Below are 27,615 nucleotides of genomic sequence, written 5' to 3'. Positions count from 1 at the left end.
AAGAGGAAATGAGTTCTCCAAGTCACTGAATAACCAACACTTCATGTAAAATTCATGGCATCAAGAATATTCATCTGGAGCTGGAGTCCATGTCATCAAGAAGATTATAGGATGTCAATGAAAAGAGTGTAACTAGTTTATCATTGTTCATGACTGAAATGTTTTCAATGCATCAGATTTCACTTGGGGAGCCTTTTGTTCCTGAAGCCTTCGATAATGATGTTGCAGGTGTTCATGGTGCGCGCATCTAGCAGATTGTGGTTCCAGAGTTTGATCATAAAAAGCCTCCAGCACCTGTTTTGCGGTAAGAAAACCTCCAATAAAAACACAAGCACATATGAAAATGCATGCCTGCTGCAGTCCGCAGACATGCATAAACTCATGTAGCAGTCACTCACCCTAGTAGAGAAGGGTTTCGTGCAAGTAATTGTCCATGAAGCTGGGAGAATGCTTTACAGGCCCATGGCATATGACTATCAGCTATCACCCTGCACTTTACCCTTCCATTTTCAGTAAGAAGATCGCACATATAGGTCAATGAAATGTCCAAACAAAGATGTAGAAGTGTCTGACAAACTAAATTGTAGTTCCAGGAAAAAAGATTGATTAGGGTCATATGTAGTAAAAAATAGATTGCGGTCTGATTAGGATCAAAGCATATCTTTTAGTTTTTATTGTCATAAGTCTGCTATAGGCAATTTATTCTTTAACGAAAATGCTACGCAACTCTCCAGCATATTTGATGGGAAAAAAGTCTGCTACAGGATCAACAAGTGATGGTGCGTTCCTAAAAAAAGAAGTTTGTAGCGACATTCAAGCAGCACATAATGTTGCATTGGTAGTATTATTATGGCATTAGATTTAAGAAATGTCTTATCAAATCATCTAGTGGCAATGTTGCAACTTTATAGTGTTACTAAGAGCCACTTTGGTAGTGCTCCGGCTCCGGCTTCTCCTGCTGCTCCTGCTGAAGCCCTACCAAACAGAGATGCCAAAAATGGCTCCACGCATGGGACACTAGAGGAGCCGGAGCCGTTTTGTATTGAGAAGCCGGAGCAAAAAAAAGTGACTTCTCCGGCTGTTCCCCGTTTTAGAAGGAGCCGGAGCCCTACCAAAGGGGACCTAAGTTTTCATTAAATGGACATTTTTTATGCATAACTCAACTAACCCATGACTGTAGATCATAACTATTGCAGTGACATAGTGAATACTCAAATATATAAATTAATTTCTAGTAATAGGATGTCGAAAATTCTATACCCTAGCAAACATACCGGATAATGTGAACCTGATCACAAGCAGCTATCTACATTGTTACCTATACTAGCATTTAGTCTCAGCTACCCTACCTCAGCAAATCCCTCAGTGCCATACTGCCATCAAAATTTATAAGGCTTCCCTCAGTGCCATAGAATTCTGCGAAATCCCTTCAGTGCCATTGAATCTAAGATTTATCCCCTCAATTCCGTCTATCTTTCCATCAATATGCTGTTAAGTCTGCTTGGGAAGACAATTTTGCCCCTCCCAGGTTAGGGTCCCATCTGTCAGCTCCTCTCAATCACCTCTTCTTCTTTTTTTCTCTTTCTCCTTCGCCCGGTCCTGACACTCCTCTCCGCCCGGCCCCGGACTGGACCTTCTCCCCATCGCCCCCTCATCCGCCCGGAGCTCCTCCTCGCTGCCCCTCCTCTACCGAGCCCGCAGCTCCTCCCCATGGCCCCTCCTTTGCCCGGCCCCGGTAGGGAGGACATGGATGGCGGTGCCGGTCTCGGGCGAAGGGGTTTGCCAGCGGTGACGGCTCGGGCTTTTTCTTCCCCGGCGGTAAAGGTCTGGAGGCACACAGTGAGGTTGGTGATGTAGATGATGGAGGGCGTGTTTTCTTGGAAGAGGCAGCACTGCGCTACGAACTCGTGTCGTCCGTCGAGCGGCCTGGCTATGGCATGAGGAGCAGCAGAGCAAAGCTTGCCTGATACGTTCGCTGGAGTCTGGAGACACGAGTCAAGAGAAAGAAAAAAGAACAGGAAAATGGATGGTCTTGTACTCACATGGGAGGATAAGGTCGGGGAAGAAAATAAAAGAAGATAACAGAGAACCTTTTGCCCAGTTATGAGTAAAGGTAATTTGTTCACAACTTTACTTACAGGTGGGTCCTAACTTGGAAGGGGCAAAATTGCCTTTTCCAACTAAACCTAACAGCACATGGATGGAAGTATGGATGGAATGGCATTGAGGGGATAAATCTAAAATTCAATGGCATTGAAGGAATTTCACAGGATTCTATCTATGGCACTGAGGGAAGTCATATAAATTTTGATGGCACTGAAAGAATTGACTCATCCTAAAACATGCCATAGTAGTAAAGACAATTTGAGCTAGTGCACCAACAGCAGGAACTGAAATCACTTCTATTTACCTAGCCAGGAATTAAATGGAAATATTAGGAATCGACCTGACCTTTGTCTGGAAACAAATGAATTCCACATATGCATGATAGACTTCTCATCTTTCGAAATATTAATGAAATCATCAAGCATCTGCATTTAATCAGAAAGTTAAATAACTAAACTACTAAACTATTACGCAGCAAATACATATTTAATGAAGCTCAAGCTAAGGTAGCAGACTGTTCATATTCCATTCTAGCACAAGAACAGAGCAAAAAAGAGTATCTACCCTTCTATCTTCAAAGTCAGCAACATCATCATCAACTTCGTCTTCACTATCATGATCTGAGAGAACTTCTTCCAATGCCATTTGCTACAATAAGTATAAGGAGATGATTAAGCTAGATTGCAAATATAGGAATGAATCATTGGAGGCAGTTAACTTAGCAAGATGATGGGAAGCAAAGCTCAAGGGCAACAAATTAAATTACCAGCACAGAGAGCATAACACTAAAGCTGAAAATTGGCCAAAAACTTTTGGACATGAAAACAAAACTGAAGTCAGCTAGCCTAGCAAACATCTTCAAATACTTCCTACAACATTATATCAGGCCTTCCCATCAAATTAGTAGATCATTTGTGAAAATGTGGTACCAAGTAGTATCCGGTATGCCACCAAGAAGTTATGACTGACTGCTAGAAAGGAAAGAAACCAAGTATAGGGTTGCCACCTGTTTGGTATGCCACTCAACCTTACAGATCTAACAACATTTCTATCATTTATGACACTGCTAGAAAATGAATAATCCTAGCAAGGTTGTCACCTATCTTCGCTTGACAAACCAAATGCACAAATTTAACTTTGGAACGAAAATTTTTCACTTTGGTTTTTTCAATGGGCTAATTATCAGTAATGACATTTAGATCTGAAAGCTTCCCTATTCTGTTAAAACCAAGGTTTTAAAATCTCCCGCTATAGCTATTTGAGGCATGGTAACGCTACTTGAGTTCATGTACAATTTAGCCGCCATAGCCTCATTTAGCTCCACTATTAGCTTTTTTATAGTCCCACTGCTAAACCCCTTAGCCCGCTATTTAAAACATTAGTTAAAACATGCAAAATTAGCAACCAAATATCATATGCCCAAAAACAATCATTAATTTCAACTGAAAACAGCTATGTTAGTGTTTGCTGAACTAATTAACTTCCATTTTTTTGGTCAAATGCTATAATGTCATTCTAGGGAAAGGGAAAAAAGGATATCCATTGAAAAGCCTCGATTTACTTAAGGGAATAGAACAGCAGTATTGATCAAATGACTGAGTAAGCATTAATGTCATGGCACTATGTGCAGTAGCTGATCTTGACCGAGGCTTAGAGGTAATTACGGTCATGGCAATATGTGCAGCCTACATAGCTCAATGGAATTATGGTCAAGATCAATAGAAAAGTGTAGGATGGGAACAAGACAATATGGATGAAAAGAGGAGCACAAGTTTAACACCTGTCCTTTGTGAGAATGGAAGAATTGACGTTTTTGAAGGAGTAGCTGACTGCCAAATGATATAAACGTAAACAAAGCAACGAGTTAATTGAACAACTTGTATCAAAGGTGATTCAAGACACAATTAACTGAGTAACATGGTATCAAGAACGAAAATAAGAGCTTACTTTCTGGGGTCCAACTGATCAACAGATAGTCTCCTGGTCTTTCCAAACTGGAGTACTCTTGGTGGTGAAAGATGGCTGCCATGTACTGAATAGGCAGGATCAACTGATGTGTCTGACACAGAAGTCCCTGAAAAATTAGGCATCATCAAGAAAATCCATGATTACTATCAGAAACAAAATTGATGTGCTATGTGCAAGGCATTTCAGAGATACAATGGCAGCTGTTATTGCCTATGTGGCACTATAGAAGCCACATACTATGTGTGCAGGTGTTAGGGACGAGGGCCTACTGGGCGCCAGGGGCAAAAGGGGCCTAACTGGGCCAGCAAGCCCTATGGGCCCAATGGGTCCAGCAGGACCCCTGCGCCAGGGGGCCACGCAGCACTGTAGCGGCGGCGCCCCCAGGCAGCTGCCGTATATCTTGTATAGTAGATTAGGAATTAGGAAGGATCTAGATATTAGGATGGCTTGCAAGCCAAGTTAGGGTTCCTTGAGAGCCAAGTCGTGTCCCCTCTATATAATAGAGGCCCCATGTACCAAATTAATCAAGAAAGGAATTAAGGGGTAAAACCCTAAAGTTCTCCAGCTCTCAGGCTTCGGCCTCCCCTCCCCCTCTCCCTGCACTGCCTCCATGGGCGCCGGGCACCCCCTCCCTCCCTCCCTCTAGGCCCCAGATCCAAGGGGGTAGCCAAAACCCTATCAGCAGGATTTCACCTGCACAATATTAGTTGAAGACAAATTTTCATTGGTTTAATCTTTAGATATCATTCTTTTAGGGATTTAAGTCAGCACTATAAAAAAGGGGTATCCAGTTGTGAAATATGCAATAATTTTAGGGCATCACACATCTTAGTTATTACCAGGGTACGCAGATGTAACTAAATTAAGTGTTGAAGTCAAAATATAATGCAAGTTTTTCTCAATATGCCAGCAGAATGATTGCCACAAATATATAAACAGCCACTTTATCAGGCTATACTGACTCTATTCAATAACATCTCTCAAAAAGCTACACCAAGAAAATGTCGAAGAGTTCAACTTTTACAGACTAGCATGGTGTAGACCAATTGTTCAAGAAGGGTTTTATAAAAATTTACTGCTTGGACCATGTGGCCAACCTGTATATATGTATCTTACAGAAAACATGCAGTTTAAAATATATTTTCTCCCCTAAATTAAATTTGATCAACAAATAACTATTAAACTAAGTTAAAAACAAGGAAAGGAGACAAAGTACGTAATCATGAACAGGTAGGATTTCAGTATATTATAATATGAATATAAAAAATGCAAATCAAATAAGATAAGAGGTAAAAGATTTGAATTGTCCAACCCATATGTGAAAGGAAATCTGACATGGTGCATGTTAGAGAATTGGGAGTCATTGCTGCTTTAATGACACTTCCTAGCTAGATCCATAACTAATATGAAACTAAAACCATTAACAGTACTCCTAACATTAGTTCATTTCACAGGATAAGAAGAAAAAGATTATAAATGTACTAATTTCCTTTTGCACATGGGTATCTACAGGTAATTTTGATCCCATACCAATTAGATATCCATGCCAGATCGTCTCAGCTGCTTTTGATGGAACAATCGTCTCAATTGCTTTTGATGGAAGGATCACCTCAGTTGCTTTTGACGGAACGATCGCCTCAGTCACTTTTGATGTAATGATCCCCTCAGTCATTGTAACTATTCTTCGACGCTTCTTATACTTTGAGCTGATGAACCATTATTACTAATATAAATTTGGATGAATAGAGAAGTGATAAATCATAAAAGGCAAGGGAGAACAAGCATACAAGAAGGAAAATGTTCTTTGTCTCGGATCAACTCCTGCAGGAAAATCCTGGAAATGACAGCATTAGTTTTTTCCAGACATTTATGTGCAAAAATGTTTCATCTAAAATGGTATTCAGTATGCAAGAATCTCCAATGTCATTCATGTAAAAACCCATTGGATCTTCCATGTTAAGCATCCAAATTCTTAACTGGGTTTTGGTGCACCCTTGACTTTTACATCCAAAGAAAGCAAGAACAAAACAGAGCTATGGGAGGTAAACTAGCAGAAGAATAAGAGGAACGTTAAACTTAAAAGGTTTGTAAACCACTGACTGTGGCATGCATATCTATGTACATCAGTTTCATTTATTTCTTAATAACTAGACAGCAACATACATTTGAATCTTCTTACCTCATTTGTCCAGGTATTGTGCTTCAAACTAACATTAACGACCTGTTCCTTCTTAGATATCTGTAAGAACAAGTAAAAAGACTATTTACCAAAGAATTGAGCGTGTTTGAAGAAGGTTACTTCTAGAGGTTTACGAACCAAGAACCCAAAGTTGAACTGGTCATGCGATGAGAGTAAGTGACATTGCAGACCCTGACATAACCAAAATCATTATATTAGCTATGATATCGAAAGAGAGTAAACATGGATGTTACTTCTGATAGTTAAGTCTAGTAGCTCTATTAGTTTTTATTCCTATTTTACCCCTTTGCTTAGCCACCAAGCTACCTTTTGGTTGGCAGCCTATATATGTACCAAAACTGGACTATTGTCGAAGTGTGGAATGAGAAAGTGATCCATTTAGCTAACAATTGGTATTCAGAGCCTATCTTTCTCATCCCCTCTCTCTTCTCCCGAAGCACCCATGCTCCCCGTGCTACTCTGTCTCTCTCCCGTGCTCATCCATTCCCCGCGGGCCCACCTACCACGGGCGGTGGCGGCACATCCACCCAGCCCAGATCCAGCGGCCGACGGGTGTCCTTCACCATCCCGCAGCCCGGATCCAGTGGCGGCGGCTCGGGCGCGAGCGGCTGTTGCGGCGGGCGGCGGCGAGTGAGATGGCTTGGGCGACGCAGGCACAAGCGCCAGCAGCGGGCGGCGGCTCGGCGCGGACGCGGCGGCGGCACGCAGGAGGCGCAGGTGGCGTTGCAGGGGCAGCGCAGAGCAGCTCGACGTGGGTGCGGGCGGCCAGGAGCAGCGGAGCGCGCGGAGGAGCGTGCAGCAGGGCAGCGCGGGTGCCAGCGGCGGCTCCCTCCCCTTCTTCCCGGCGGTTTCCTTCACCTCTCCTTCACCTTTCCCATGGCTGGCTCCAAAAGAGCACCGGCCGCGGGTGGCGTAGGCGGCGCGGGCCGCGCGGCTGTGGTTGTCGGCACGCCACCGCCGGCTGGCGTGGTGCCGACACTCCTAACCAGCTCTAGGGGCTCCTCCCGTACCTCCTCCCACCGCTTGGCCACGAGCACTGTGCGGCGCCGCAGGGCGGTGGCCAAGGAGGAGCGGTGTGAAGAGGCGGTGGTGGCAGCGGTGATGCAACGCGCCGAGAGAAGGAGCGGCGTATTGAGACTGAGGAGGAGGCAGCATTGGAGCGGCACCGGGCACGGCGTGCGGCTGCGGCGCGCGAGAAGGAGCGGCGGGGCGGAGGCCGCGAGGCGAGAGGACCGGCGGCGCGCAGCGGCGTTGCGCAACGCCGAGTTGCGGGAGGCGGCTGCGGCTTGGGCAGCGCGTGCACCACCCATGGAGACCACAGCGGCACGCGCAGCCGAGGCAGCTTGCCTCGCCGCAGAGGAGGCACAGGCGACAGCGGCTGCCGCTACCTAGCGGCGCCTGGAGGCAGACCGGCTGTGCAAGGAGGCGGAGGTGACGCGCGAGATGGCGCAGCGCAACGAGATGGAACTAAGGCGTGCGACGCAGGGCGTCGGTGCCGAGGCGCAGGGCCACCATTCTGGGCTGGAGGAGGCGGACCGGCGGCGGAACGCGGGGGTGGACCAGTGGGTCCAGGACTTGCGTCGAGGCGCGGACGGCGGGCGTCCTTGGAGCAGGAGGAGCTCCGTCCACGAGTCCAGCCTCGACTCCGACCTCGACTCCGGGCACCGACCCCCGAGGGTCGTGAAGATCATCATCCGGGAGTTTGTTGGTAGCACACAGTGGCCGATGTTGACGAAGACCGACTACATGGAGTGGTCCTCGGTGATGAAGGTGAAGCTCCAGGTGCGGGAGATGTGGGACGCGGTCCAGTATAGCGACGTCAACAGCCATAAGGACGGCGAGCACTCGAGGCATTGCACGCCGCGGTCCCGATGGCGAGGAAGAGGACTGCCAAGGCCGCCTGGGACACTATCGCTGCGGCTCGAGTTGGCAGCGATCGCGCCCGCAAGTCCACTTTGCAGAAGCTTCGGCAGGAGTGGTATTGTCTGGCTTTCAAGCCGGGCGAGAATGTCAACGACTTCGCCCTCCACCTCTCCTACCTGATGCAGCGGCTGGAGCAGTATGGTGACGACGAGATCAACGAGGAGAAAGCCGTTGCGAAGTTCCTGCACGTCGTTCCGAAGTACTCGCAGCTCGCTATCTCCATCGAGACACTGCTTGACCTCTCAGCACTGTCGATCGAGGAGCTGACGGGGCGACTCAAGGCGTTCAATGACCGCAACGAGCCTTCTTCTAGTGGGGAGGTCATCTTTTGTGGTCAGCTCCACCTCACCGAGGAGAGGTGGCTCGCCCGCCAGAAGGAGCGGAAGGAGTCTTCTTCTTCCTCGATAGGCGGTCGTAAGCGCGGCAAACTGCGCAAGGCGCCCAAGGCACGAGGAGGTGCCGAGGGCGGCGCACGAGGAGGCGCCCAGGGCGGTGCCACCAGAGAGCGCGAGGCCGCACGAGACGACACCTGCTACAACTGTGGTAGGACTAGCCATTGGGCTAGAGAGTGCCGCTAGCCGAGGCGCAGCTAGGCCCACGTTGCGCAGGCTGTGGAGGAGGAGGCAGCTTTGTTCCTGGCTCACGGGACCATCGAGCTTCTTCCAGCGGCACCGGCCACAACAGCTCTCCTCCACCTCGAGGAGCCGCGCGCACACATCTCCCTCGGCGATGGTACCAATGACGACAAGATCGACGGCTGGTTCCTGGATAGTGGTGCCTCACACCACATGACCGGGCGCCGGGAGTACTTCTCCGACTTGAACGTTGACATGCGCGGCTCCATCAAGTTCGACGACTCTTCAGCCATGGAGATCAAGGGCATCCGCTCTGTCGTCCTCGTCGCCAAAATTGGCGAGCACCGGCTCCTCACTGGTGTCTACTACACTCCCGCGCTGAGGAACTCGATCACCAGCCTCGGGCAGCTGGATGAGAACAGGTCGCGCGTGGAGATCGACAGCGGAGTGCTCTGCATCTGGGATCGATGAAGCCGCCTCCTTGCCAAGGTGGATAGGGGGAAGAACAACCTCTACGTCCTCTACGCGGAGGTGGCACAGCTTGGCACCAAGGAGATGGTGCGGGGCAAGATGATGGATGGCGGCTCAACTTCGATGTACAACGACTATGTCCACTTCGAGGGAGTTGGGGGAGTGGCAGCTCTTCTTCGCTGAGGGTGCCTACCCCAGTCCCCACTACGGCGAGCTCTTCACTGGCGCCAACGAGTCCTCCACCGACTCCGACGAGTACTCCTCCAAGCACTGCTTCGTCAACACCGGCTCACAATGAGCCCTGCTCGGTGAGTTTCGCCACTCCACTCTCTCATGACAAGGACCGCGTCGACACGCACCACGATGGCGAGCCACTGCGATACCGCACCATGGCGGACATTCTGGGCGACCAGCCGATGCCGGGACGGGACGGGACCGGTGCCATGCTTCACCTGATGCACGACGACGGTGAGTCTCGCTCCTTTGCTGAGGCTGAGGGACACACGGCCTAGCACGCCGTGATGCAGATAGATGCGCTCAAGCCTTGGCGAAGAACCCTGTCTTCCATGAAGGAGCTGCTTGGAGGAAGGGAGCGTCAAGGCAACCACATCAACACTCAGGAAGAGTCAAGTTCCAAGAGTTAAGTCCTTATGGTGATAGAATAATATATTAGCAGTGCCTGTATGCACTTAGTGCCTGTGAGCACTAGTATCCGTGGGTGGTTCGTGCCTACGTGCACCTTATCACCAATTATGGTTTCATTTCTATGTAAAAGCTGCTAGACTTAGGGGGAGATTGATAGTTAAGTCTAGTAGCTCTATTAGCTTTTATTCCTATTTTACCCCTTTGCTTAGCCACCAAGCTACCTCTTGGTTGGCAGCCTATATATGTACCAAAACTGGGCTATTACCCAAGCGTGGAATGAGAAAGTGATCCATTTGGCCAACAACTTCTTTCAATATAAATATCAGTTGAAGGTATGGACAACGAAAACACAATCTCAAATTCCTTGCTAGCAAAAAAGAGACAACAATGTGGCTGAAGTTGAACAAAATAACAAAAGCTATTTGTTTTAATCTTAAACATGTTATTTCTTTCTATACTAAAATATGAGACAATCGTTAGCACAAAACAGTAAAATATAAACATAACACAAAAGAAACTTTGCTCCAAACCTTACCGTGAAGCTTCCACACTTTACCAAGCAAAATGAGCAGCAAAAATCTTCAGTAACTGGTAAGATGGGTTCAATAAATGAATATAAAAAATGTTATAACTGTGTAATGTAAGAGGAAAGGTTTAAGAACAAACAAAAATATCTCAAATAACAACTGTCAGTAAGGGATGCAAAATTGAAGACAGAGCAATTCTAGAGTGTTTAACTTACAATATTGGGCATGAAAAGCTATCAAACAAAGCAAAAGCAGCTGGCAATCCAGGTGTAGCCAAATGAGGCCAGCAGCTAAGTTAGACCTTAAATTGTAGGAAAAATTGGGTTTGCGACACTTAAAGATCCATGTTTTAGAAATTTACCAGCGAACTGATGTGGTACTCTTTAATACCATTGAAAGATTCCACCGTTAAGAAATATACCATTCCGTGACATTTTTCATCCATCCCACGTCATCTCCGTAATTTCCTGTTCATCTTCTCCTTCTCAGGCGCAAGCGCCGTGCCCAGGTTGTTGGCGGCAGCCCGCAGGCCGCCGTGCCCCAACCTACTCAACCCATGGCCACGCCTCACATCAGCTCCACCTTGCCACATAGCCGCGCAACAGTTTGGCTTGGCCGCAGGCCGCCGCCCTGCCCGCGCATCAACCCACTTCTTTGCCCCCAGCTCGGCTCAGCCACTGCGCCCAAGCTAGGTTCCAGCCATGGCTGCCCCAGCTTGGCTATGCCAAAGTCCGCCATGAGCCAACTGTGTCCCGTCACACCTCTCCCCGTCGGGGTCAAGTACATTATGGCACTTGCAGAGGAGCTGAATGGATTTGTGTTCCATTGAGGATGAAGCCGATTTAGAGCTGGGCACTGAGGATTTGCAGCTCGCTGCCTGCTACTGCTGTAGTACATGCCATGGCAAGGGAATTAGATCCTGCAGTGGCAGCACCCAGACCCAGCACGCATCAGCAAGGGCCCTTCACTTCCTGACCAATGCAAGCAGCAACGGCCCTTCACTTCCTGACCAATGGAAGCAGCAAGCACATGCGGCTCGCCGGCTCCTCTGGTTTGGTTGGAGGGGGAGCAGCTCCTCCGTTCACTGGTTGGAGAGAGAAGAAAGGTTGAGAGCCAAACGGCAGAAAGAAGAGAAATCATGAAGAAACAGCAGTATGGATGGAAAACGTGACGGAGTGGTAAAATTCTAAACGGCGACATCTTTTGATGGTATTAAAGTGTACCGGAACGATTCGATGATAAATTTCTAAAACATGAATCTTTCAGTGTCACGAACCCAATTTTCCTAAATTGTAAGTGTCTCACCCAACAAAACATTGAAATCCTTTTGAAATTGATGTTCATTACTTCACTTTACCACACCAAACAATCCTGTTTATTTGTCTAATAGCCCAAACGAAATTTCGACTCATTTTACTACTCCAAACAATTCAATACAAGCCATTTGAACCTCTATCCGGTTAGCCGACGTGGAAATAGTCTCGATAGTTCATATTTTACCGAAAATTCGTGGGGCCACATGCCATAGGTCTGGCACACTCAGAGAGAAAGCCAATCCACAGCCGCCTACTGTGCAGCACTTCTACCCACCTCTGCCTCCCAAAATGACACAACCAGCTCCACCGCGCACTCTACTTCCACCTCAAATGCAAATGAGTTTGTTTGGGTAATGGGTAGTCATCATTCAGATTCAGTTACCTCAACAGGGTCACCTATGCTGTACAAAATTTTATTTTAAAAGCATCCTACAGAATTAGGATTCTGGTATCTGCCAAACATTTTTGCTGTGCTCCTCATAAAAGTATGAACTCTTCTAAAGAATAATTAACCGGAGTCACCCTTACATTCTTTTCCCTGCCTATATTTAACAAAACAATATATGTGGTATAAATTTGACTTCTCAGTTTATTAGTGTGAAACATAACTTAGATGTCAGAAGGATGCATAATTGAACAGCACTGTTGTTTACAGAAAATGGTTAATGAAGGAGCCATTGTATCATGTTGGTGCCTCAAAATAATACTAGTTATTGAGTATAAAGTGATAAATTGCAAACCGACCAGGATCAACACATCAATCAAACCTGAAAACTAGAAGAATAAGAGAAAAATGTAATATCATTGACTTCCACTTTACCCCCTCCATTCGCAAATAGATCTTATTTTAGAATATGTGCACCACATGAAATCATTAGGACTTGATAGATGAAAATGTTATAAGTGGATTCATCATAAGGAAAACTTTCATTTATCATATTTTTAATAATTTCACTAAGAAACAATTATCAAACATAATGGCCAAATGTGTATCTGTATCAATGTCCTGAATGACAGATAAGAAAAGAACAGAGGTAGGATTATAGATAGGAGTATCTTGTGGTGTACACTTCTGCATCCTTGCATCTATATTAACATGAGATGCATTCCTTGGCACAACCTATTCTAAGCAATATGGGACTAAAACTTCTTTTGCTGTGACACGAGTCTGTTTAGGAAGTGTACACACATAAATATTCCAGAAAAATAATTACCATTACCGAATGGTATAGGTGATTCTTCAAGCATGTTACCACATCATATAGTGACACGCTAATAAATAAAGGGTAGTCATATAGTTATTTTACCTCTAATAACATTACCGAGTTATGGGGGTTTTGCAAATCTTGTGTTGGAAAAAAATGTGTGACAGCTAAATTGAAAACAAACCAATGTTGATCCTATCAAGCAAACAAAATATAGGTAACAAAGTTCTTGGCTTATGCATGTGTACCTTCTGTCTTGCAAATATTGTCTCCATACTTAAAGAGCACATTTCCAACTCTTAACCTGTGGGAAAGGAACTTCTCACAAGTTTTCAAAAAAAAGGAACTTCTCACAGTGAAGTTAGGTGTAGCAACGTGCCAATGTATTTGATAAAGAATACAGATAAAGCAAGGTGCTATAGCTAGGCCCAGCAAAACTCTATTCCTTGCCAATAATGTCAGGTGAGGCTACTTGGTCTACATCATCATCCACTGGACTGCGACATACTATATAAGAGCCAACTCCCAAATCTAAAGCCCATTTCTAAAGTATGAACATTACTCATATTATTTAAAAATGTTCGAGTATGTGTGTATTATGGCCCAATAAGGCCCATGTATGACTACTATGGCCCTGTTTGGCACGGCTCCACTCCTAAACTCCAGCAACTCCATCAAAAAATTCAGCCAAACACCCTAACTCCAAAACTCCATGGAGTTGCCAACTCCATGGAGCTGTAGTGCAAATGGAGGTGGAGTTTTGAAGCACCTCTTTTGCTGCTCCAGAAACCTCTCTTTTGAACCTTCTCGTGGAGTTGGGCCACTGGTTACACAAAAAACGTTTCATTCTATTCTCCCGAGCCCCACTCGCCGCCAGAGCCCTGCCCGTCGCCGCCCTTGTAGCCGGCCGGCCCCGCCGCCCGTCGCCGCCCGCCGCCGCCCGTCGCCCGTCGCCGCCCGTCGCCGCCACTTGTCGCCCGTCGCCGCCCGTCGCCGCCCGCCGCCGCCACCCGTCGCCCGTCGCCGCCCGTCGTCGCCCGTCGCCACCCACCCCGCCGCCTATCGTCGCCCGTCGCCGCCTGTCATCACCTGTCGCCGCTCGCCGCCCGTCGTGGCCCGTCGCCACCCGCCGCCCCGTCGCTACCCACCCCGCCGCCTGTCGTCGCCCGTCGCCGCTCGCCGCCCGTCGTCGCCCGTCGCCACCTGTCGTCGCCCGTCGCCGCCTGTCGTCGCCCGTCGCCACCCGCCGCCCCGTCGCTACCCACCCTGCCGCCCGTGGAGGGTCTCCCGTGTGCGGCACAATGCAGTGGAAAAAGGGGAAGAAGAAGATGGGATAGAGAGGATGACAAGTGGGGCCTCAATTGGGGGGCAACAATGGCAATCCACACTGAAATCGATCTTTTTTGGAGCTGAGAGCACCCATCTAGCCAAACACCTCATTTTTTTCTGGTGTTTTGGAGCGGAGCTGGCTCCATGTGGAATTCTGGAGTGGAGCAGCTCCACCCGGAGTTGGAGCCATGCCAAACAGGGCCTATATAGCTACCCTTCTAGGGTTAGCCCAATAGACAAGGAATTACATCTCTATCATGGTATCAGACTAGGTTTTCTCCTCACCTCCCTCTCCCAGCCGCCAGTGCCAGGGCGCCGCCGCCGGCAGCCGTGGGCGCCATGGCCGGCGGCCCTCCTCCCCCTCCTCCCTCCTACTTCCATGCCTTCCCATCCCTTCCTTCCACATGGGCCCAGGTCGCCTCGGGAAGGCCTCCCGCGGGCGTGGCCGCCGCTTCCACGGCGCTGGTCGGCGGAAGCGGCGGCCGCCGCCGACGGGATCCCTGGCGCGGGCGCGGATCCAGCCCCCGGCGATGACGCGGGCCACGATGGGGCTCTGGACGGCGCGGACCAGGCCGCGGCCGCCGCTGCGGTCCTACGCGCGGGCGCGGGCGCGGGACGCGACCCTGACGGCGCCGCTGCAGCCGCCGCTGCGGCCCTCCGCGCGGGCGCAGGCGGGCGCGCGGGCGTCGATCCAGCCGGCGTGGATCCAGCCGCGGCCGCGGCTGCTGCGGGCGCGGGCGGCCACGTCTGGCCCAGTGCTGGCTTCGTACTGCCACGCCTTCCCTTCCCCGCCCCGCCTCCTCTGCCACCTCCTCACCAACACGCAGCAGGCCCTCCCGATTCAGCCCTCGCTGCGGCCCTCGTCGCCGCCGGGGCTGCTGCCGCAGAGGGCCAGGCACGCCTGCGCGTAGCGGCCCTGACCTGGGAGCGCGAGCGTGATGCGGCCGACGTCTTGGCCCGTCAGATCGCTGAGGCGGAGCAGCTCCTCGTCCACCCGGTGTACCACGACAGCACTGCCACCTCCTCCGGCTCCGGGGCTCCCCGTCCGCCTGTGGTTGTCTGGACCGACCCGGCCGATCCACTCGTCGCGCAGCTGCATTACCAGGCCGGGGGCGTTCAGAACATCAAGAGTTTGGTCCCAGTCGTCCTCGACCCTGAGTCGCCCTCCTACGCCCGCTGGCGGGACATGGTGCTGCTCATTCTCCGCCGCTACGCCCTCGACGACCATGTCCTCACCGACACCTTCCCTGCGGCTCGGACAGCTGTGTGGCTTCACCTCGACAGCATCGTCCTGTCGTGGATCCTGGGAACCATCTCCCTCGACCTCCACGACCTCGTCCGCGGCACCCCCGACACCACCGCCCGCCGGGCCTGGCTGGCGCTCGAGGGCCAATTCCAAGGCAACGCCAAAGCCCGGGCCCTTCGTCTCGACGCGAGCTTCCGCACCTTCGTCCAGGGCGACCTCTCCGTTGGCGAGTTCTGCCGGAAGATGAAGACCATGGCGGACTCCCTCGGTGACCTTGGCTGGGCCGTGGAGGACCGGATCTTGGTTCTCAACGTTCTTCGCGGCCTCAACGAGCGCTACGCCCACCTCCGCACCTGGATCACCCGGCAGCGGCCCTTCCCCACTTTCCTGCAGGTCCGTGATGACCTTGTCATGGAGGAGCTTACTCAGGGCATCCAACCTGGGTCCCTTCCCGCGCCGGGCTCCTCGTCTTCCTCGACCGCTCTTGCCGTGACTCCTACGCCACGTCCCTCCGCTTCGCCACCGTCGTCCCTTCTTGGTCCTCCTCCTCCTGGGCCGAGCGGGGGTGGGGGAGGCCGTGGCGGCCGCCGTCGCCGCGGCGGGGGGCGTGGTGCGGGCACTGGTCGTGGGGGCACGCCGGCGTCTCCACGGGGTTCTTCCTGGCCATCCTTTGCCAACCCATGGTCAGGGCGCATCTCCATGTGGCCCTTCCAGGCCACCGGCGGCGAGCCTCGTCCACCGGCCGCCATGCTCGCTGGCGCTGTACCGGTTGCTCCGTTTTCGTCGCCGTGGGCTCCACCTCCCGGGGCCTCGCCTGGGCCTGTCGGGTGGGACCCGACAGCCTTGGCCCGCTCTTTCGGCACCATGACCCTGACTCCGCCAGTCAGCCAGGACTGGATCGCCGACTCGGGTGCCACTTTCCATACTACACCCAACCCTGGTATACTCTCTTCTGTTCACCCTCCTTCTTCCTCCCACCCTTCGTCCATCATGGTCGCAAATGGCTCTTGTCTTCCTGTCACTTCCGTGGGTACCGCTCACACTCACGGTTCTTTTCGGATTCCTGATGTTCTTGTTGCTCCCTCCATGGTTCACAACCTTCTTTCTATTCGCCGTTTTACAGCTGACAATTCTTGTTCTGTTGAATTTGACTCCTCTGGTCTTACTGTGAAGGATTTGGCTACCCGGCAACCTCTTCTCCGATGTGACAGCACCGGGCCCCTTAACTCCCTTCGGTTTCCTGCGTCCACTCCTTCCGTTTCGCCCTCCGCTTCGTCAGCTGCTTTTGCCGCCACCACTTCTTCCACTACATGGCACTGGCGTCTTGGGCATCCTGGCCGTGATGCCCTGACACAGCTTAGTCGTAGTTCCGACATACCATGTACTCGGGCTCACGATGAGCACCTGTGTCAGGCGTGCCAACTGGGCCGTCATGTTCGCCTTCCGTTTCCTACCTCCTCTTCACATGCAACCCATATTTTTGATCTTGTACATTGCGACCTATGGACATCGCCTGTTTTGAGCATTTCTAGCTATAAGTATTATCTTGTTGTGGTTGATGATTTCTCTCATTATTCTTGGACTTTTCCCTTGCGTGCCAAGTCTGATGCTTTCCCCACGCTTGCCCACTTCTTCGCCTAGGTGTCCACTCAGTTCGGCCTCACCATCAAGGCCGTCCAATGTGACAACGGCCGCGAGTTCGATAACACCACCTCCCGTGCCTTCTTCCTCTCTCACGGTGTGCAACTACGCATGTCATGTCCGTATACCTCCTCCCAGAACGGTAAGGCTGAACGCATGATTCGTACCACGAACGACACCATGCGCTCTCTTCTGTTCCAGTCTTCTCTCCCTGCCCACTTCTAGGCTGAGAGTCTTCACACCTCCACCTATCTCCTTAACCGCCTACCTTCCGTTGCCTGCCCCGCTCCCACTCCACACCACGCTCTTTTCGGTACCTCCCCCCGCTACGATCACCTTCGTGTCTTCGGGTGTGCGTGTTATCCTAACACCACTGCCACCGCTCCTCATAAGCTGGCTCCCCGTTCGACTCAGTGCGTCTTCCTCGGGTACTCCCCGGATCACAAGGGGTACCGTTGCTTTGACCTCTCCTCTCGGTGGGTCCTCATCTCTCGCCACGTAGTGTTTGACGAGTCCGTCTTCCCTTTCTCCACCACCTCCCCACCCCCTTCCACCTCCGACCCTGATCTCTCCTCCCTGTTTCCCACTGACCCGGTGGACCAGCCACCGTTGACATTGTGTCCTGCAGGTACTGCTCCACCGTGGTTTTCGCCGGGCTCGACGTCCACCGGTGCCGCCCCTGACCCTGTGCCCAGCAAGGGTCCGACGGCGCCAGACTCTGGTGCTGCCCCTACCCCTCCGCCCTGCGCGGGGCCGGAGGCACCGCACTCAGCACCTGCTGCACGGTTCGCGCAGCCAGTGCTCGTCTACCAGCGCCGCGCGCGGCCGGCTCCACTACACCTGGAGCCGGCCACGCCACCGCCGTCGCCGCCTCGGTCACCGCCTGTGGACTCTTCTCCGCCGGCGACGCCTACACCACCACCTCCGCCGGCCCCGACTGCCCGTGTCGTGCCGTCGGTGTACCACCCGCCTCTCCTACACCGGCACCTGCGTCATGTTCACCCTATGGTGACGCGACACGCGGCTGGTACCCTGCAGCCCCGGGCTCTTACAGCGATGCCCGGCGAGCCGCCGGTCTCTCCTGTACCCTCCTCCGTCCGCGGCGCCCTGTCGGACCCTCACTGGCGCCGCGCGATGGAAGAGGAGTACGCAGCGCTCCTCGCCAACCAGACTTGGGATCTGGTGCCACGTCCGCCTGGCTCCAACGTCATCACCGGCAAGTGGCTCTGGACACACAAGCGGCGGGCTGATGGTACCCTCGATCGGTACAAGGCCCGCTGGGTTCTCCGGGGTTTCACTCAGCGCCCTGGTGTCGACTACGACGAGACGTTCAGTCCGGTGGTCAAGCCAGCTACCGTCCGGACTGTTCTCTCACTGGCTCTCTCCCGCTCCTGGCCCGTGCATCATCTCGACGTCAAGAACGCCTTCCTGCACGGTACTCTGACTGAGACAGTTTACTGCAGCCAGCCAGCACAGCCAGCCAGCGGGTTTCGTTGATTCTTCTCGGCCTAATATGGTCTGCCGGCTCAACAAGTCACTCTATGGCCTCAAGCAGGCCCCTCGAGCTTGGTATTCGCGGTTTGCTGCCTACCTACTGACGCTGGGTTTTGTGGAGGCCAAGTCCGATACTTCTCTGTTTATCTATCACCATGGTGCTGAGACTGCTTATCTGCTGCTCTATGTTGATGACATTGTCCTCACTGCCTCGAGTCCGTCCCTCCTACGGCGGATCATCACCTCACTTCAGCAGGAGTTCGCTATGAAGGATCTGGGTGTGCTCCATCACTTTCTCGGGGTCACCGTTGAGCCTCGTCAGGCCGCCTCTTTCTTCACCAGCGGCAGTACACTCTTGATATCCTGGAGCGAGCTGGGATGACTGACTGCAAGCCCTGCTCCACTCCAGTTGACACTCAGGCCAAGTTGTCAGAGGCCGACGGCACTCCTGTGACAGATGCTACTGCGTACCGGAGTCTGGCTGGGGCCCTTCAGTACCTCACCTTCACCAGGCCGGATATCACTTATGCAGTTCAGCAGATTTGCCTACACATGCATGATCCCAGGGAGCCCCATCTCACTGCTCTCAAGCGCCTACTCCGTTACCTCCGGAGCACTGTGGACTACGACCTCCTTCACAGGTCTCCCTCCACTGAGCTCGTTGTCTACACCGACGCTGACTGGGCCGGGTGTCCGGACACTCGGCGCTCCACCTCCGGCTACGCCGTCTTTCTGGGCGGCAACCTGGTGTCCTGGTCGTCCAAGCGTCAGCCGGTGGTCTCCCGCTCCAGTGCCGAGGCGGAGTACCGCGCTGTCGCTAACGGCGTGGCAGAGGCATCGTGGCTTCGACAGCTCCTTGCCGAGCTCCACACTCCTCTCTCCCGGAGCACTCTTGTCTACTGCGACAACGTCAGTGCGGTGTACCTCTCCACCAACCCTGTTCAGCACCAGCGGACCAAACATGTGGAGATCGACCTTCACTTCGTCCGGGATCGGGTCGCCATCGGCGATGTTCGGGTCCTCCACGTCCCGACCACCTCTCAGTTTGCCGACATCTTCACCAAGAGCCTCCCGTCGTCTGCCTTCACCGAGTTTCGCTCCAGCCTCAACATCACCAGTGGCTAGTTGCGTCTGTGGGGGGGCTCTTGTGTGTGTCCTTCTTCTTTTCATGTCCAGTCTGCAACTCCGCTGCGTCGGTAGTTCAGACTGCGGGGGAGTGTTGGAGTATGTGTGTATTATGGCCCAATAAGGCCCATGTATGACTACTATATAGCTACCCTTCTAGGGTTAGCCCAATAGACAAGGAATTACATCTCTATCAAAAAAGCATATTTTACCAGCTGCTATTAGAAAGTTATTGCAGCATAGTCAACCTAATCAAAGACTCACAATCAGATGCATCACGACATACACAACAACTTATAACACTTCGCATTAGCATGTTTAACGAGGGCAAGATTGATATAGACTGTTTATTGGACAATGGAGATATGGACAGCAGAATAGATCAACTAACTCGCCCTCCCGCAGGAGGCTCTGAGATGCTCTCTTGATCTATTTTCTGCTTACCTAACCTAGGACTCACGGCAGCCTTTTATAGACACAAGGCACCTAACAAACCCACGAACAAATCCTATTTTGCTAACAAACTTGAACAACTAATCCTATCTGTTGCTGTCGGACTGGTTCTGGCCAGGGCCAGCCCACTTTACCATAACAAAGATCCTGTATTAAAATCAACCTAGTCACAACATACACTTCCCCAATTAAACTACCTAAGGACAAGATGTAATAATCTACAGTTCCTTCTCAATATAATCCAAACAGCAAAGTATCGCATTTGGAGATAGAGCACGCAAGCATTAAGCACAACCATTCCTATATTGGGAGGTAATGTAATGAGCACAAAAGAATGAAGAAATGAACAATTAATAACATGAGACAAGCTCTATAGAATGAGTTATTGTTACCTTATGATATGCGGTAAAGAAGATGGTGGGACATCATTATATAAGTAAGAATTGTAAAGAGATTTAAACATGTCTCTTGCACCAGCCTCTTGTGCACATACGCTTACATGTAATTGATATGGACACTGAAACAGCAAGGCTCAAAAATCTCAGCAAAAGTACAGTAAGTACATTACAAGGTAAGTGTACTTAACTATTTTTGTCACAGAAAAAACAATAAATATTAAGTAGATTGAACAATAAAGAGAGGAATAGGCAGGATAGTACCACAGAATTAAGCTTACAAGAACAAAATGTCAAGAAACTGTCCTGCTTGAGAAATTTTGACTGCAATAGCAAATTAACAATTAGTAACTAAAGAGAATAGGATTAGCATAGTGTTACCATTAAGTGCAATAAGCATAATGGAAGTGAAAGATATGTTACGAAAACATGGAGAAAGTAGAACCCAAAAGCAGTCACGGCCCTAGGAGTAAGGAACTAGGTGATTTTGCATTAATAAAACAAAGCACCAACTTTGAGCTGAAGAGAGCACAAACCTGGGAGTGTGGAGGCATACACCCACACCACCCATGTGCAATGCCATGGTAGCTAAATGCTGGTTATGTAACAACCACAGTGGGAAAATACACTCTCAAAACTGGTTCCAGGGAATGCCGGAATGAAGTGATTCCGTAATAGAAATTCAACGGTTAAGCAGACCAAGAAAAAAGAAGTTCAGGGGATGAACCAAACAATTCCATTGTTAAGGGGAATAAGGTAGACCTTTACAAAAAGACGTTAACCTTTAGAATATGCACAATATATACTTTAAGGACTTTGTTGCATACCTCTACGAAGCCTGGGCTCATAGTAATTGACAAAGCAAACTGCTTAGTCCGTCCTAAGCTTAAATCCACGCAGTTCTCCAATGATGAACAAAGTAAATCCTTCGGTATCTTACCCCAGAAACACTGCCCTTCAAGCTCTGTTAAAGTGCATCATGAAAAATAATTCATTTGGTAAGGATATGGTTTGTTTCTAAGAGACAATACCTGTCACTCTGCCCAGAAGACGCATATTTATACTATATTTTCTATAAGGGTGGAAGCTACAATGGTGAAGAGCCCATCAGCTAGAAGAATATTTCATATTACTCACAAGTATAAGGTCATATTGGTCTGGCTATTTCAGCTAAAAGGTACTAATGCAGTCTCTGTTTAAAGATACTTATGCGCTCTCTTGGTATAGCAAGCAAACAAGGCCAACTCTTGTGTTGGCTAACATGGTAAGGGATTATGTTAACTAGTTATCCACTGGTAACTGCAGAAGTGAAAGGCAGGTGGTTCCAGGATGGTTGTGGCGTGCTGGATGCAGAATAGTGTGAGCTAATAGAATCCATAAGCAGAACAGACTACAAAGTACAGACACAGGAACACTAAGACAGAGACCGTCAGTGTTAATATCAGAAAGGAGTGTTTTGGTGTTCCATATTACGGATACAAATGACAATATGAGGCAATATATTTTAGCAACTATTCAATATCTGCCACAAAATGACAACCATAAACATACTTTGAAGAGAAGAGTTCTCCAAATCGTTATTGGAGAAGTTATTTTCATCAGGTGTTTGTCCAATTTGTCCTTAACAAATGAGAGAGAAATAATCAAATTTGATGAAATCAAAGAAATACAACACACAGATAATCCTATAGGATGCACAATATACCACAGCTAACAAGGATAATGTTAGCTAAAGTCCTCAGGTCTTGAATGATGAACGTGGCTTCAGTGTGGCTGTCGCATCCAGATTCATCGAAACAAGTCAGCAAACAAGCCCGGGTGAACTGATATACTGGAGAATGCTGCGAAGTCATGTCATAGATGAGAAAGGGACCATTTGGTGGCATAAAATTTCAGTTGCATAAAGTAAAGGAAGATAGACTTACCCCTTCATGCAAAACAGAACTAATTGGTTTAGCAAACAAAGCATATAATGGAAAGATATTCTGTGCCCGCACTTCAGGGTTTAAACTTCCAGGCAGTGATAAGGTTATCTGAATCCTATATTCATGAACACAAGTGAAGTTCAGTATTTGCAACAAACAAATTTCAAGCATGTCAGTATTTACCACAAAATTCACTGAAACAAACTTAATAATTTCTTAGTCCTTCAGCCCGGCTATCATCTTGTTTTTGTCGTGCTGAAGCTCCAGCTATGTAGCTATTAGCTTCTAGAAACAAAGTGATGTCGGATATACAGCCATTTGAATTAGCTTTCTAGCTTCCCTGCTTGATGCTGGATTCATACTTCCAACATAGCATTTAATCTTGAAAAAGGTAAAACATGTTGTGGTTCTATGGGGTTTTTTTTATATAACTTGCTTGCCTTAGCTGCTGGGGCTTCCCGAAAACGAGAGGTACTAAACTTTCCCACACAAAATAGCTTCAATTCCAGTTTAATCGGGTCAAAGATTCTACAAGCCTTGGTGTTAGAACTGTCAAAAACTCAAAATCCCAACAAATTGCTACAGTACTGAAATGCTAGGAAGGTTACATTTCGATATTTGGGATCAATGCTACAACGAGATATGTTAGTCATAGAATCAAAGCAGGGTGGATGAAGTGGCGCCAAGCATCAGGAATTTTATATGACAAGAGGGTACCATTGAAGCTAAAAGGCAAGTTTTATAGGACAACGATTAGACCTGCAATGTCGTATGGTGCAGAATGTTGGCCTACAAAGGGACGACATGTCCAGCAGATAAGTGTTGTGGAAATGCATATGTTGCGTTGGATTTGTGATCATACGAGAAGGGATCGAGTCCGGAATGGGGATATACGTGATAGGTTAGGGGTAGTACCAATTGAAGAAAAGCTTATCCAACACCGGCTGAGATAGTTTGGACATGTCCAACGAAGGCCTCCGGAGGCACCGGTGCGTAGTGGAACCCTAAGGCGTGACAGTAATGTGAAGAGAGGCAGAGGAAAACCAAAATTGACATGGGAAGAGGCAATAAAAGGAGATTTGAAGGGATGGAATATACCCAAAGATTTCGCAGTGGATAGGAGTGCTTGGAAAACAGATATTCATGTGCCCGAACCCTGATTTGTGGCTCTTGTTGGGTTTCAACTCTAGCCTACCCCAACTTGCTTGGGACTGAAAGGCTATGTTGTTGTTGTTGTACTGAAACAGGATCTATGATGCGGAAATTTTCACAAAAGAAAAATGTAGGTCAAACAGGAGCACCAGTGCACCACTATGCATGTATGAAGTCTGTGATGTGAAAATTTTCACAAAAGAAAAATGTAGGTCAAACAGTACCATCACTATGCATGCATGAAGATTTATTTATATGAATCCAAATAGGATGAACAAATAGTTTTGGATTGTATTTTGTGCAAAAAGAAACATCATGGGCCCTGGGCATGTCTACTACACAAATGACAATTTGTGTTTTTTAACTAAAAAGTAGGTGCTTTTTGAATCAAAAGCTAGATTGTCCTCCAAATTGTGATGAAGTCTGTGAAGCTGTGCCGCACATGGATATATCATAACCTGATCACCAGAAGTTCTAGTGTAAAGTGCGCAAGCAAGCTTCATTTCTTACTTATGCAACTTAGAAATCGTATCAACAAAGTCACTAGCAAATGATACTGAAAAACAAAACCCTAAATAGAATAAGAATGCGAAACTGTTCTAAAAGCTCAACTGAATGCAAAATAATACCAGTATAGGGAGGAAATAGTGAAATCCTAAACCATTGAAGGATGTTACCTCTTCTTTTGCTTGGCATGTATCTTGTAACGAAGGTTCCTTTGAAGAAAAGAGGGCTGCAAAGTTTGATTATCAGGGATGTAGAAAAGTACTTAAAGTTAAGGCTGCTATTGTGCGGTGATTATTATGTGTGCAATGTTAAAAGAAGGGTTTACAATTTTAGGATGAACTTTACCTTTACATTGGCTCGTTTCTGAATAATGTCAGAGAGTATAACATGCTTGCAATATAAGGCATGAATTTTTTCAGCACAATCTGGAGGCAACTCATCTCTTGACTGGGAATGATGCATCTTGTCTGAAGACGAACTAGATCCATATATGCAACCCGTATTCCTGTATACATAGTACAAATACAAGTTGCAAAAAGACTAGATTGCATACCATCTTCAAACCAAGAATCCCATTCAGGCATTCACTATATACACATGCCAAGGATGCACAGAGAAATTGAATCACTAACAAAAATATATGGACTACCAAATCCCAGACCATTACACCCACAAATGGTCACAGAAATATGGAAGAAAACATGTACCAAAGAACCCCAGACACTTCAAATTTGCAAATAGGGGTAAGACAGATGCCAAACGTAAGACACACATAGCATACAAGATTAAAGAAAAAAGTTAGGGTAATACATTGCAACACCATCTGGTAAAGCTTGGCAAGACATCCAGTGGATGAGCACCTTGGTTCCCGTGGATTCGAGGATCCCACCAAATCCAGCACGCACAAGAGCACAAGTGCCTGTAAGAGGATCTTATCGACAGGTTGCATCAATAGCATAAATCAAAATTTCTACCGATGAAATTATCCAGGAACTGGATTGGATCCTGCAGGCAGATCTGACTGGCTGCTCCTGGGAAAAAAAAGGGAAAAATGTAACTAATCAAAAATAGTTCTTACCGAATAAGTATTACTTCAAATAATCTTCAGTAGGGGTGGGAGATCACTGCTCCCTTGATTGGATCCATTCAAAGAGCAGCGGCGATAGAGTGGCTGCAAATCGGGAGATTTGGAGCCTTCGCTTGCAGGAGTTTTATTCTGTGTTGGGTCAAGTCTAAAGGGTGTGTGCAAATGGACTTTAGTGGAAAAGGGGGATGGATCCAGAAGGACCGATCACAGTAAATTGAAGAATTGAACAATGGGAGCTAGTGTAAAACAAAATAAAGCCATGGTGAATTCTGAGTAACACCAGGTGCAATAAATCTGTAAATGCACAGCTGGCATGTATCTGGATTCCTGAATAAAGATCAACCCAGGGCCTGTTGGTTAGACTGCAAAATGGATAGATTTAATTGAAATTAAGGGACGCCTTTAAAAAATAAGAATTTTTATTGCCATTATTAGCTCCTTGGTGATTTAGATTGATATTATTATCATACTATATGTTAAATAATAAAAAAATAACAGAGGGGAAGACGTTCCTGCTGGTGTTTCAATATGTGGAGACGTGGAGTGTGGTCCTCGAACCCAGGTGGGCTAGGCAAGTTCTCTGCTCCCCAACCACTAGACCCATGAGAGTCATATGTTAAATAATCAGCAACCTACTTTGTAGTAATATATTAATAGTGTCTTGTGTTAAGAAAGAAACACAACCCAACAAAAATCCATTGGAACAGTAAAGGAGCTCTATTTTTCATCTAAAATAATTGGAAGTTGTCAAGATCCTAGGATAATAAGAAATTCCAACCCTTCGAACAGCTTGCCTCCCATACAGCTTGCTGAACCACATCATCACTAACGATAACAAGTTCCTGTGACGGGCGCAAGAATGGTGATAAAAATATATTTGTACTGGCATATAATTCTATAAAGTACCTTCAAAGATGAATTAGCTCTAGTATTTCACGCGACCAAGTCATATTCTATCATTGGTCGTTTTATTGTTTGTAAGTGGTACTAATTTCATCTACTAGTATCAGGGTGTGAGTGTGAATGTTTAGTATGCATACTCTTCTGCTTGGAAGAGCATAGTAAGACTTCTTTTTTCCTTCTTAATACAAAGATATGCAGCTCTCCTGCATGTTCTAGCAAAAAAATTGTCCTATATTTTAAAATCAAAAGTAACAACAAAAAAATGTGTTTGTTAAGTGAAACGTAAAGAGTTCAAGAATTCAGAACAGCATAAACAGAAAATCTGATGGCAACACAACCACTGCCGCAGAGTGGACAATGCTATGGACAAGGAGAAAATTGCACAAGGTGGGGTTAGCAGCTACAAATTAGCATTTCTGTAAGCAAAATATGGGAAACGCTGAAAATAGGTGTACCTTCTTTACGGAACCTGATGCTACAGCCCATTATCCAGGAGCAATGCTTAAAAGATTCTTAGCAGAAACATAGCAGTGGAGTACTTTTATCCTGCACAGGCTAAGGAGGACTCCCACAGTTGATCTATCAATTCAAAAGTAAAATAACTTATCATACAAAAGAGAGCATATGAAATGGGAAACACCAAGGAACCAAATATACATGCCACAAATGTAAACCTGGATTGCATATTTCTAATCAGGCAGGGAATCTATTCCTAACAGCACAGCTACTTACTGCCCGAGTGTTTTGTGATGATGGCAAAAAACATGTAATAGCACCAAATGAAGATAGTAATGCAAACCGAACAATGGCACCAAAGGAGTACATTGGGGCAAAGAAGAAAAACGAATTTCAGGAGCCGACTTGGCATGGGGGCATCAAGGTTCAGTTCAACGCCCAAATTTGTTGGAACATGAACGCCTCCGGACCTCAACTGCTTGCCAAGAAGTTCACTGGTTGCAACCGGCGTCGATCTTGGCATCTTTCACAATGCCGAAGAAGAAGAACCTAATTGAACCATGGATGGATTGGATTATTAGGGCACTACCGCCGGACAAAAATTCCACAACCAAATAAATCGAATTGGAGGAAGGAACTGAATTGGGTTCAATCGAGAAGAAACAGACTAGGGAATCAAGCTAGGATTACTTACAACCAAATAATGCGAAACCAATCCATCCCACGTGGATGTGGATAGAGCTGAACCCCATTGTACCGACTGACAGAAGGGCGGCGCTGTGGCGGGAGGTCGGGATCAGAGGACTGAGGGGCGGTCGATGGAAGATCCGCAGGAGAGACGGAGGGACCGGCCGGGGGCCGAGGAGTAGGGGAGCACGAGGCGGCGGACGGCGGACGGCGGAGGAGCAGGTGAGATTGTGCCCGCTCTTTACAACGGTTCGATTGCCCGTGCTATATCCATTCCCC

At 48.4% G+C, this 27,615-nt stretch overlaps 1 protein-coding gene across 8 annotated transcripts; it reads right to left on the bottom strand.

Moving 5' to 3' along the window:
* On the bottom strand, positions 1 to 27,615 carry LOC117864397 (polycomb group protein EMF2B). Of its 8 annotated transcripts, XM_034748486.2 has the most exons (24): positions 27,344 to 27,609; positions 27,017 to 27,198; positions 26,649 to 26,772; positions 25,064 to 25,234; positions 24,549 to 24,708; positions 24,374 to 24,429; positions 22,545 to 22,659; positions 22,325 to 22,460; positions 22,171 to 22,239; positions 21,447 to 21,583; positions 20,884 to 20,943; positions 20,617 to 20,741; positions 13,185 to 13,240; positions 10,424 to 10,476; positions 6,392 to 6,445; positions 6,254 to 6,313; positions 5,862 to 5,908; positions 5,605 to 5,780; positions 4,054 to 4,180; positions 3,887 to 3,935; positions 2,671 to 2,754; positions 2,452 to 2,531; positions 399 to 488; positions 1 to 294 (listed from the first exon to the last, which is right to left on the bottom strand). In XM_034748486.2, the coding sequence occupies exons 4-24, from the start codon at positions 25,159 to 25,161 to the stop codon at positions 180 to 182; spliced, it is 1,947 nt and encodes a 648-aa protein (XP_034604377.1). In that variant the 5' UTR covers positions 25,162 to 25,234; positions 26,649 to 26,772; positions 27,017 to 27,198; positions 27,344 to 27,609; the 3' UTR covers positions 1 to 179. The 8 variants fall into 8 exon arrangements, 7 of the variants coding, with proteins under 7 accessions (XP_034604377.1, XP_034604382.1, XP_034604384.1 ...); XM_034748491.2 differs by having other exon boundaries at positions 25,014 to 25,122; positions 25,282 to 27,198; XM_034748493.2 differs by having other exon boundaries at positions 25,064 to 25,122; positions 25,282 to 27,198.

The sequence above is a fragment of the Setaria viridis genome, chromosome 7 (genome assembly GCF_005286985.2).
Source record: "Setaria viridis chromosome 7, Setaria_viridis_v4.0, whole genome shotgun sequence".
Taxonomy (NCBI): Eukaryota; Viridiplantae; Streptophyta; class Magnoliopsida; order Poales; family Poaceae; genus Setaria; species Setaria viridis.
The sequence above is the reverse complement of the archived record's forward strand: the minus strand, read 5'-3'. Positions and strand labels throughout refer to the sequence as shown.

What these genes read in the sequence shown, in the direction of transcription:
- LOC117864397 (XM_072295113.1), bottom strand. Translation starts at nt 25,161, where the DNA reads ATGCTATTGATGCAACCTGTCGATAAGATCCTCTTACAGGCACTTGTG. An exon ending in GATCAGTTGGACCCCAGAAA is followed by an intron (nt 3,936 to 4,053) that starts GTAAGCTCTTAT and finishes ATCATTTGGCAG; the next exon opens with TCAGCTACTCCTTCAAAAAC. An exon ending in TCATTTGTTTCCAGACAAAG is followed by an intron (nt 489 to 2,451) that starts GTCAGGTCGATT and finishes GGTAAAGTGCAG; the next exon opens with GGTGATAGCTGATAGTCATA.